Source organism: Oenanthe melanoleuca, chromosome 5 (genome assembly GCF_029582105.1).
Source record: "Oenanthe melanoleuca isolate GR-GAL-2019-014 chromosome 5, OMel1.0, whole genome shotgun sequence".
In the NCBI taxonomy this organism is placed as follows: domain Eukaryota; kingdom Metazoa; phylum Chordata; class Aves; order Passeriformes; family Muscicapidae; genus Oenanthe; species Oenanthe melanoleuca.
Window position 1 is genome coordinate 45,390,350 of NC_079339.1, and position 12,349 is coordinate 45,402,698.

Here is a 12,349-nt window from a genome sequence, read left to right on the forward strand (position 1 = left end):
GACACCAGAAGTTGATCAATGGGGACATTGAATTGTTTAGTTCCAAGCTGCTGTTTCCATCCTGCTTTAGTTTGTCAGTCCATTCTCTGTTCATGATCTATTTTGGTGACATGTAAAAAAACACCAACCAACCAACCAACCAACCTATCAACCAACCCACCACCAAACTAACAACTCAAGGGTTTTTTCCCAGTGAATAAAAATTTATATTGTGAAGTAGCAACTTTCTTGGATGCCCTATCAAACATGACATGAATTAGTCATGAAAGAGAAGTAGTAGGAGAAATTCTGTTATTGGTGTTGCACTGGAAATCCCTTGGCCTTCAATGTTAGAATCATTCTATCCATGCCACTGGTCAGTACTTACTAGACCACAAAGAAGAAGTTTTTAATGGAGGGGAAAATGAGCCTAAAAAGTCTTTGGTATTTTGTATTCTGTTATACTAGTTTCGATTAGAGGTAACTCTGTTGCCCTCTGGTGTACTTGGAGCAAAAGGAGAATAGTACGTTTTGCTGTAAAGTTTTTCTGTTACATTTTCATGTCTCAGTTTTGTCATTTTTTTTTCCTGGAAAATGTTGAACAGCTGTAATACTGAGCTGCTTGTATTAGGATAATGTATATGACAGTAATAAATTAGGCCCTTCACAGAACTAAAGCTTTCACAGAGACATAAGCCAAGAGAACAATAGACCAAAAAAATGTCCATCCAGATGTTAATGGAACAATGAAGTCCATTTATAAAACATAGTTTTGTTGGAGACCTAAGGCTGTGTCTTTTAACTAAAGGCAGCCATAACCAAGCAATCAGAACTGAGAGTGTTAATCCAGCTTTCATTAAATAAATAGTCTATGTTTTGGCATGTGTGGGCTCTGTTAGAAACAGACTGACTTATGGCGATTTCTCATTCTCTAACACTTTGTTTTAAATGGATCAACTCACTGTTCACTAGAAGCATTAGTAGGTTTATTTCAAAGCCACTTTTTTTAATTATTATTTTAATCAGGAGCTAAGCTCATGTTTATTTGAGGCTTCAGAAGAATATCTTTCTTTGCCAGTGGAGAATCTGCGTCAGCTATGAATGACAAAAAAAGAAATCTGACTCATGGCAAATATTTGAAATAAGTCAGTGGGAACATTTGAGAAATAGGAATGTATGCCCTACCATGGAAGAGCATGTGTGCTATGGGCCAAAAATGGCTAGAGCATAATTCCACCAAAACTACATCAAGGGTAGCTTTGATTTCTTGAGGTGAGACAAGCAGCTCTCAAGTGAGACACACATAGTCCATGAAACCAACATATCCAAATGCACTGGTGAGAAAAAACTCCCCACAGTCTGAGGAAAGACATTCAGAACGAAAGCAGATGAGGTTAAGAGGTCAACTCTGAATGTTGGGAAGATAGGTCTGGTAAGAAACTTGCTATTGTGGGTTTTCCATGATGAATTTATCACATGTTGGTTGAAAGTGAAAGTGCCTTTCAAATCAGGAAAGTTATCCTTGTGTTTTTTGTGGTTTATGCAGGGAAGCTTCCATTTGGATTATATTTTAAGCAGTAATTATTTATAATGATGACTGTTAGCATGCAGTTTTTTGTCCTTAGAGATCCCAAAGAGCTCTTACAGACCCCAAAGAGCTCTTACAGACTGTATATTAGGTCACTTTGTTAACTTAGTTGATATCAATGTTTCAAGCCCAGGAAATGCTGAGCATCTGCTGCACACCAATTTTGAAAACTAGGTTTAAGTCCAGTGGAAATCTTTCTGTTTTCTTAACTGGATAGCATGGTTACAAAGATGATTCCTCTTGGATCCTAGCTCTTGGGAGAATGCTTTGATTAGGATCATTAGTGTAATGTTTTGCCTTCTGAAGGGAGATAAACCCAGTCCTCAATCCTAAAACCACAGTCTCAAATTCTATTTTCTGTTTTTTGGTATCACACATAGAGTAAGCCTAAGAGAATAAATACCCCTAATGCATGTAGACAACTTCCCTACTAATATTGCCAACCTGAACTGCAGTCTTGATGTCAGTAGGGACAAGCTGGAAGCCTTTGAACTCTTCAGAAATTGCCAGTTGCTTGTGATCAATGAAGTTAAGTTTATATTTTTCCAGTTAATTTTCAAGATCCTATTTTAGCCTTGAAGCAAATTTACTTACTTTTTAAGTTATCTAAATTTCTGTTTTCCTCTTTTTTTCTTTGCTGGTGCTTTTGAGCTTTAGCTCTTCAGATAACATAAGCTATAGTCTGCAAAGGACTTGCTGTGTGAGAATCTGACTCTGTTGTGTGGGAACATGATTTTGTGGTGTTATTAGGATCACGCTGTTTTTCTCTTTGCTCAGGAAAGCCCTATGGTGCAGATGACTTCCTCCCTGTGCTCATGTATGTGTTGGCCCGAAGCAACTTGACTGAAGTCCTTCTGAATGTGGAGTATATGATGGAGCTCATGGACCCTGCTCTGCAGCTAGGAGAAGGTAAGAGTACAGTGTTTGCCCATGGGATATTCACTTTGGAAATCATCATTTGTCTCACTTCAGTGTTCATGAGTGTGAGGCAGCAGGGCTCTGGATAGATTTTGTGGATAATGCTTTGGACAATTTTTTGAAATCTGAAGCTCTGAAATTATTGCCAAACACTTTAACTCCTTTTAGCAGTGCAGTGCCTTAAGACACAAGTTAGAAAGGCAGGGACTCATCATAAAGGATAACTGAGGAGCTGGATTAGCAACCCAAACACAGACATCTAGTGTTCCTTGGCCCAAAGGCTGAAAAGCTGGAAGGTTTTTTGTTAAAATTAAACCTCTGCTGCAAACAATTGTGCAGATATTTTTATCTATTCCAGTGAGAAAAGAGCACATTTCTTGAAGTGCATTTTATGCCTCACAGCTACATTCTCAGGGACACTCTATTCCTAAATTTGAGTGAACCCTCTTAACAATGTTGTCTGACTGAGCATCATAGTGAGACACAGAAAAACAAAAGCTAGGTTAGAGGGAATATTGAGTTTGGAAGTGACTAAAGACCTCTGTTATCAGAGACACAAATACCCCAAGTTACTGTGGGCCCCTAGTTTCTTAAATATAGTTTGCAAAGCACATGCTTTCCAAGTGGCAGTTACATACTCTGAATTAGGAACACAGATAATTTATCACCAAGTAGTCACTAAATCAATAAAATAGGGTTTATTTTAGACTTTGCTTTGGTAAATACTGAGGTTCTAGAAAGGAGTCCTGGATGAACAACAGCAGACTAATTTTATTTACATTAAATGAGGGTATAAGTCTGAAACTAAGCATGTCATTCCAGCACAGTGAAGAGTGGAACAAAAGTAAGTACCAAGAGGATGATTAGTAGCAATACAGTACATTAGTAAGGGGTTTCTGCACAGGCTAGTTTTTCTGCTGAAAAGAATTCTTAGCAGGAAAAAAAAAATAAGTTAGCTGAAGTACAGCATTTTGTGGTCATAACCAAACTGCTTTTGGTGACTACTCTGCACACAGGTTCTTCATTCCAAAGGAGCCCACTACCAGGTTGGCTACTGAAGTAATCTGGGTCAGGGAGCCCAGGATATTGAAAGCAAAGCTGGCTGGAAGTGCTCTTAGCTCAAAGATGCAAAGGCTCTGTGAAATATACACTCCAGTCCAAAGGGAATATTTTGTGAGGGAGTTCCAGATCAAACTGACTGACACCAGAAAGGACACTGCAGATACAAGAAATGGAGAGGGGAAAGAACATCTCAGTAAAGATGGCTCTGAGACTACAAAGTGTAGAACTAGCAAAAGTTAACTTGAGTTAGGTCTTTCAAAGTTGAATAGCAAAATGTGTTCAGGTACAGAAATTAAAGGAAAATAAGTAAAGCATAAGAGAGAAAACTGTGAAATTGCATAGGTCAATATACAAAATCACTTCAATTCTGCCTCCAAATGAAGAACACACTTTGAATTCACTTAATATCAATGGTAATGCTGACTGCTGAGGCAAAGGCAAGGAAAGATTATAGGGAACAACTGAATGGAAATGAAGAAACTGGAAGTGGGGAAAAAAAATGCTTTAAAAAAGTTGTGATAAATTCCTGTTGTGGGGTTCTCAGAGCTCTTCCTCCCTAGGTTCTGAGGGATAGGGAAACATCTCATCCCAGGTCCCATCACAGCTACTTCTGACTCAGCCAGAAGAGGAGAAATATTGAATGACGTATTAAAATACAATAAATAACTGTATTTAAGAGGAGAAAAAGTTTTAGGCTTCTTACTCTATCTTCAGCACTTCTTTGTGGGAGACAGTAAAGAAAAATATTTCTTTAATGTTTCTTTCTTTCTTTCTAAGAAAAATGAGTGCTTTGGGCACAAATCTTCAAAACTGTAGGACACTCTTCATAGATCTCCCAGAGTACGGGAAATCAAACGGCAGTGTCTTGGTCTCTACACCAAACTTTCACGGCGCTCTAAAATTACTGCTCTGGAATACTGCTTTGGTTCCCTGAAGCAGCAGCCGTGGGCTCAGCGGTGCCTGAGGGGCCGCGGCCTCAGACCGGAGGGATGGCTGGCGATGTGCGAGCGGCCTCAGGCCGGGGGGATGGCTGGCGATGTGCGAGCGGCCTCAGGCCGGAGGGATGGCTGGCGATGTGCGAGCGGCCTCAGGCCGGAGGGATGGCTGGCGATGTGCGAGCGGCCTCAGGCCGGAGGGATGGCTGGCGATGTGCGAGCGGCCTCAGGCCGGGGGGATGGCTGGCGATGTGCGAGCGGCCTCAGGCCGGGGGGATGGCTGGCGATGTGCGAGCGGCCTCAGGCCGGAGGGATGGCTGGCGATGTGCGAGGGCCATCTAGAGGCCCTGATGCGGGTGGAACTCCTCCCAGCAGCTGGCTGTCCCCGTTCGCAGGCACAGGGACGCTGAGCAGGGGTGTCCCCGCCGCTGCTGCCCTGCAGCTCTGGCTGCCCGGCCCCGGCCCGAGCCGGGAAACCAGCGCTCCATCACCCTGCGAGCAGAGCACCTCTCTGTCCCTGCCAGGGCTACCCGCACCTCTGTGGCTGAAGCCGGTTTCTATCATGGCCCAGCTGCCCTCCCGTGGCTGCAGCTGGTTATTTATCTCCTGCTGCAAGCAGCGCCACAGCAGCCGGGAGTTCTGAGGGAAAGGGCCTTTGCCACTTCACCCGGTTTCTCTGCCTTACCAAGATTTATCCCGCAGCCCTGAACAGCCCAGGAATTACAGGTGAACGCCTGGGATGCGTCTGTAGGTGTGAAAAACGAGGTTCATTTTCCTGGTAAATTTTAAAAGCTTTAATAAAAGACAATAAGAGACAAAACAACAAAGCAAAAGGTTATAATGGATGGGTGCTCAACATTCAGCCCAGAACACACACTAACTCAGAAAACACTTCGTTAAATGCATCCATGTGTTGCATATTCATAGATCTTCATGAATTATTCAAAATCATTCCCCCTCAGCCTGTAAATCAACATTTTTTTTTCTTCCCTGGGGTTCTGGTGTCCAATAATCCAAGAATGTGAAGAACTTCCTCATTATCTTTTTTACCATTCTCTGAGTTAGTTACATGAATAAAAGCTTTTTACATCACCCTGTTATAGTCCAAGAAAAATATATATATCACACTACTAAGTTTTGTTAATAGCAAAGAACTAAAAGCAACTATATTCGTACAGCAAAGTTTTCCAACATTATACATATAGCATTCATTTTAATATTTGCAAAATGGCAATAATATAATATGTGCCTATAGCAATAGAGGATGGAGAGAACAGAGGATGAATTGTTCCTGCAGGTCTGAGACATCCCTCAACAGGGTTGAGCCCATAGGAGCCTCGAAATCCAAACATTTGAGTAGTGTAGCTGGAGCTGGGGGGCTTTGTGTTTCTCCTGCAGTAATCTATGATTATTTCTATTTCCCTGCACTGTAGGGAAACACCAGTGAGGGCTGCACTCCCTCCAGCAAGGCACGGGCAGTGCGAGGGTCGGACAGCTGCCCCTGCGTGGGCACCAGCAGGGTGGGAGCAGGACTGAGTGGCCCACGAAGGTGTGGTGTTCATACAAGACTTTCAACTTTTGCAGGCTCCTATTATTTAACCACCACCTACGGGGTCCTGGAGCACATCAAGAACTACGACAAAATCACAGTGACACGGCAGCTGAGCGTGGAGGTTCAGGACTCCATCCACCGCTGGGAGCGCCGGAGAACGCTGAACAAGGCCCGGGCTTCCCGCTCCTCAGTGCAGGTAGCTATAGGCATCATATCCTAGGGGAAAAGCCTGCATGCTTCCTCCATACTTAGAAACCTTGAATATAATTATTTTTAAATGAAATTAATTGAAATAACTATTAAAAAAAGAAGAGTACATCTGGTGCAAGATTTGCAGATCTACACACCACATTTGAAATACATACTACTTATGAAATAAATTTTGAAATCTTGAAGTGCCCTAATTATATTTTAGTTTTAAATATGACTGCAAAATTATTTTTTTGTTCATTCTCAAAAGAGTTGTGCTAGGAGCCTTTGCCTGTGGCCACTGTGGTGGGGACTCAGAAGCCCCTCTTAATCATTGCCCTTAATGCCTGCGGAAATCATGGGCTAGACTGAGATGTGAGCAGGCCATGCAGGGCTGCTTCTAGATGCCATAAATCTGTAGGAGGATCTGAGACATCCCAAGATCCAGTCAAGCATCTTCCAGAGCCTGTCCTGCAGCAGGAAAGATCCATCAAGGTTAGTTTTGAAGCCCATGCTGTGCATGGCCTGGCAAAGATCTACCTGTGCACCAGTGGGAGAGGGTCCCAGGACAGAGGGGTGCTCTGGACTGGACCTCCAGCTGTGGTGAGGCTGGTCCAGGCAGGCAGGATAGCCTGCCAGCCCCATGTGCTGTGATCAAATCGTCGCCCACAGGGAGGCAGCAAAGGCCACGTCTCAAGTTCTACAGCGCTTTCAGAGTGCAGAACTGAAAATGGTGCATGCCCAGGGAAAAGCCAGGGGAGAGTCTCTCCTGTGGGGAGGAGTAGTCTATGCCAAAGTATGGAGTTGAACAGGTTTTCCATATTGCAGTCAAAACCAGTCCCTGATGATCTCAGAAACTGTGAATTGTGGATGAGATACAGCGAATATCCATCCAGCCCTCAGTGCTGCTCTGGCAGTAGCTCATAGAATTAAGTACCTAGCATGGAGCATAATAGCTGAGAAAGCAAATGACACATTTCCCCAGAATATTCCCTACCTCCAGCAGCTGAAAGGCCATTTTTCATCCCATTGAATGAAGGGTAGTATCATAGACAGGAAAGCCCATTCTGGCAGAGCCAAACAGGTTGCTGATATGTTCAGCAGACCTCTGCCCAACCTTCTGCCTGCCTTAATCAACTGCAGTGATATTCCTTAAATGTAGTTTGGAAGCCCATAGTCCACACACTTGGAAATTCCCCTTCTGCCAGGGAACCTCATTATTTTCTGAACAAAATGATTGGGATTTGTTTTGAAGTTCACAGATGCAAATCAAACACACAGGTTCCACTGTAACCAAAAGCTCTCTAGATTCTGTTCCTTATGTGTTTAGCAAGATGAAAGTTGTCACAACAGCTGTTACTGCCTGAAACAGGATACAAGTAAATCAACTTTCTCAGCATAACTTCTGCTATTTCCTTACCAATGGAAAGAAGTTCAGTGAACCCACTCTCAAGGTGCTCTTTGAGTGATAGTGAAGTTGCAAGGGCCCCACACTTCTAGCCCTATCCCATTTCTGGGAAACAGTTTTTAGGCCAGATCTCTGACGTTTGTGTTCTTTTGTTCTTGTCTGTCACTTCTTTGCAAATCATTTCTTCAAGAGCTGTAAAAAGATGGCAGAATGAACCATTGCAGATCATTCTCTAAGGATATTCACTAAAATCAGAAAAAGCACTTTAACGTCAGTGTCTGTATGGGGCTAATTATTTGGTAAAGGGCTTATTTAAGTATTTGCTGATTCAGAGCCTGTCAGAGGAAAGAAAGGAGAGAACAACTAGGATATTGGAGAATGACTGCAGGATATTTGGGAGCTCTAGGCAGCTAGAGCTTTATGGCTGAATTTCTCCTCCTTTGGTCCTAGGTTACTGTGTTAACTGCAAGGTCTCTCCTCATGTTTCTCTTCAGGATTTCATCTGTATCTCCTTTCTGGAAGTCAGTGGTCAATCAAGGACACTTGCTTCTCGTCATGACACCACAGCTGAGCAGCTGAGCCAGCAGTGTGCCGAGAAGTTTGAAGTGGCCCATCCCAAGGACTACGGACTCTTTGTTTATGTTGATGACCAGTGGCTGCAGTTAGACAAAGATGCCCTTCCTCACCATATCAAAGCCTCTCTGCTGAAGAGTGAAACCAAGAAAGATTTCCATTTTATTTATAAACCAATAGACCATAAAACCCCACCGGTTCCAATTGTCAAAGAGTCAGACTTTTCCTAAGGGCCATGCTGCTTTTTTTCTGTCTTTGCCGTCATCCTGGAGGAGCTGGATAATTTACCTTGTGAGATCCTCTGGTATCTGCAGACCTCAGAAGTTCTCTGGAGTGTGGCCTTCAACATAGGGCAGATGGGCTAATTGCAGATGGTGTCTGAACACTTAGCATTTCTCAGTAGAGGTCATTTGCTGAAGTAAAAGGAGCATTCAGGAGAACATTCATCCTCTGGAAAACTTGAAGTATCAATCATCAGAACCTCTCAGCTGCAACCAGCCAACACTGCAGAATGTAAATGAACAGTAGAGAAAATCCAGAGATCCTGCAAAAAGGTGGACATTTACTTTATAAAAAATGATGGCAGGTGTGAATCACGTCTGTGCACAAGGTCTTTGAAAGGCCTGCACACACCTCAATCTGCTTGGAGGTAAGACTATGTTTGTGCCTTATGGTATCTGTTCACCCAGTTTGAATAAACTGGGTCTTGTCTGATGTATTCAGTGGCACAGTGTTGCCACCTGTAGCAGAACTCCATCTCTGTCTTGATGTCAACAACATGTCTCTGCTTTTGAAATCCACACAACTACAAACAGTGCAAGATGACCCAGTACTTTCACTAAGAGTATGTTTTTTGCCTTCTATCTATTTGTCACTCAAATCGGGTAGCATAGGCATTTTCATCAATGTATTTTTCCTAAAGATTGAAAGTCTTCACCATCAGTTTTACATGTACAGCAGTTTTATTTACATTGGATGTTTGATAGTGTCTGGTTAATTGTATATTTATTTCAATGTGTGATATGGTGCAATTATTTTAAAATAAGCCTTTGTAAAGAATTTAATAATTTACTCGGTGTATCAAACCAGATTAAAATTTGAAAGTAAAAAGAAGTTAGAATTAAATACCAATCCTTTTTTATATGGCTGTCATTTTCACAAGTGTTATCCTAGCTGTAATTCCCACCAGATTATTACTTTAATAAATTCAGGCTGTTTCAGACAGAAATTTCTAATTCTTCTTTCTATGTAGGCTTTTAGTCATTCAGTCATTGCAGACTTAAATTTCCCTGAAAAAACAAATTCCTGCAGAATATATTGAATCACAGCAAAAAAAATCATTTTATAAAATTTAAAAATAATTTTTCAGGATTGGATAATGAAAGCAGGAGCCTTAATTACAAGACAGGTCTGTGTTTTCTGGTTGCCTTCATACAGGCAAGATTCCCACTGAGAACACAAAATATGAGTTGTCTGCATGCAGGAAGCCAGCAAACTCCACTGCAGCTTCACCAACTTGGAATCAGGCCTAGCAAAGCTCTGATTACAAAAAGGTGTTTTACTCTGAGTTTTGCTCAAACTTGCTATTGTTTCCTCCCAATAACATTCAAAAGAGATTTAGGGCACCTTGAGCCAAGTTGCCCAAGGTCTCTGCCTTATTCCTGAAGCTCCAAGAATAAAAGGGGGTTACATGTAGCTGGTCCCTGTCTCAGTCTTTGAGGCTTGAAACAAATGTCCATGTCTCTGTGCCCCAGCTGTAGCCAAATCTGCATACAAATAGCAAACCAGTGCTGTGCATCTGCCAGCATGGGCTGTGTGCACGTCTTGTTGGGAAGGGACAACAACCAGGAATGAGGAACAGTGAATGACAGCAATCTTGGTTTTGAGGGTATGTGCAGAGCTTGCAGTGCGTGACAGCACAGCTGACTCCAAATTCATGGTTATTTCTGCTGTGTGCAGCTGTTGGCATCTCTGCCTTGCCTCTGGGCAGTACATCTGCAGGATGCTGGAGCTGAAGCCCTCTCTCATCTGCCATCACCCTCCTGCAGGTGCAGGGCTGTGTGCTCCTGCTGGGAGCCTGGGCTGCTCTCAGGGTGGCACTTGGGATGCCAGGGCTAAACCTGAGACACAAGTTTCGATCTGGGAGTGATGCTGCCCTGAGGGCACTCACAGGTGTGGCTGCCTCCAGTGCCTCTCCAGTGCCTCCCCACCCTGCCCAAGCCCTCTTCATCTTCCCAGGGCTGTCAGCCCCTGCCTCAGTGATGCTGCAGTAGGAGTGGTCTCCAGCTCCCATGTCCTCAGCCTGTCCCCTAGCTGGTCCCCATTCCCAGGGAGGTGCTGGATGTCCAGGACTGGGGCTTCCCCTGATGCTCCCCTGATCCTTGGTCTGATCAGATTATGATTATAATATAACATTCACAGTCAATGAGCCTAAAGGGTAAGAGGTTAAAGTAGCAACATGGAAGGAAAGAAGCTAGGACTGATCTCCTGGGTATTTCTGCAGAGTAAATGGACTTTGCACCAGCCAGAATCAAGCAACTGATTGATGAAGTGGAGCACTCCAGCACCTCACAGTGTTCTGGGACATCTGAGTCACCAGGTGGACCCTGGGGCTAGGGAGAAGTATGGGATATAGAGCTGGTCAGTGGAGATTGTGGAAACAGTGCTAAACCACTGCAATCCAAATGGGCTTAGACCTAAATTTACTAATGTCTAGACCCAAAATCAGACCTGCAGATTCCAGTTTTTGAAATGCAAGGAATGACTTGAACTTTTGCATTTATGTGGGCTATTCTCAAATTGCACATGTAATTTTCCTCTGGCATAACAACAGCAAAGCTTTGATTTTTTTTACAAGAGCTGCTATGGCTCTCCCAAACCAAGAGATTATTGACAGTAATACGAATTACTGCACCTGGCTGTGAGCTGCCTGGAAAGAAATCCTTGTTCTAGGGCATGTCCCTTCCTCTGGACCTTGGTGTCCAAGATCCTGCACTGCTTTGGGCAGGTATCTGACATTTTGGATGGTGTGAGGAAAGAAATCAAATATGGGAATGAAATAGGCATTTTTAAATGCTCCATGGGATTTTGTTCATTGACTTTTTCATGGGGTTTCCTCATGCTGCAGCCCAGGAGAAGAGGAAGCAGCTCAGCCTAGTGATCTGTGGCCTCCCCTGGTTAGTCAAGAGGGTCACACTGTGACTCACATGCCAGCCCTCATGTGAGCCCTCAGCAGACAGGAGTGTTCCAGGAGGTTTTGACCGAGTAGGGTTGTGCAATCCAGCCAAGGCCTCTTCAAACACTAATTTGCAGAGAAACATTGTGCAATGATCACTTATTGAGTCACAAGGAAAGGATCACAGTGTGAGAGAGGGGAACAGGGAGACCTGCTGAACCCAGCAACTTCTGCATAGAAACAAACAGCCTGTGTGGCCACTGTATACACAGAGCTGATTTAACGCCAGCTTGCACCTAGTGACACAATCTGTCAATAATTCACTGAAACAATTACACTGGCAGGTCAAGTTTATCCTAAAATAGAAGCCATTGAGATCAAAGGCTGAATTCAAGAGCTTTTGGGCCTCCTCATGCTCCAGCCACCAACAGTACTTTGAAATCTGTCACGAGACTGGCTTTTTACTATGGGCCTGTAGAGTGATTGAGGCTGGCAGGGACCCATGGGGTCCAATCCAATCGATCCAGTCCAATCCCTATTCAAATGGGGCTGCCTCCCAAGGTTGCTCAGAGCCTCATCCTTTCAGTGCTGCAGTCTCCAGGGTCATGCAGCCTTCCTGGGGCCCTAGTCCAGCATTTTAACACCTTGCACTGTGAAAATGCTTTCCTTCTATTCAGCTGCCATGCAGGCCCTGCCTGTCCCACCAGCATCCCTGCTTGGATGGATGCTGCTAGTGAAAGATACTGGCCAGCTCTGCCTGTGGTGCAAGGCTTAAAGAATTCTAGACTTTTGCTGTCTTCTGCTTCTTGTGGGGTATCATGCCCCTAGGAAGGAAACAGCTTCTGATTCAGAATTGCCTGAGCTCTCAGCACAACATGCTGCTTTAAGTCAGCACTTTAACTTAAGCTTCCTTTTTCTGTGCTGCTCCTCCACCCCTGTTCTCACAGGCAGAGGCTAAGCACAAGAATGA

General features: G+C 43.7%; 1 protein-coding gene across 1 annotated transcript in view; it reads left to right on the plus strand.

Annotated features, from left to right (window-relative positions):
• Positions 1-9,204, plus strand: part of LOC130254099 (ras and Rab interactor 3-like) — a 155,141-nt gene extending 145,937 nt beyond the window's left edge. The window contains exons 25-27 of the mRNA XM_056493323.1: positions 2,345-2,476; positions 6,067-6,230; positions 8,126-9,204. Of these exons, the coding sequence (XP_056349298.1) occupies positions 2,345-2,476; positions 6,067-6,230; positions 8,126-8,434 (605 nt within the window). The 3' untranslated portion in view covers positions 8,435-9,204. The remainder of the gene's footprint in view (positions 1-2,344; positions 2,477-6,066; positions 6,231-8,125) is intronic.
• The last annotated feature ends 3,145 nt before the right edge of the window (positions 9,205-12,349 follow it).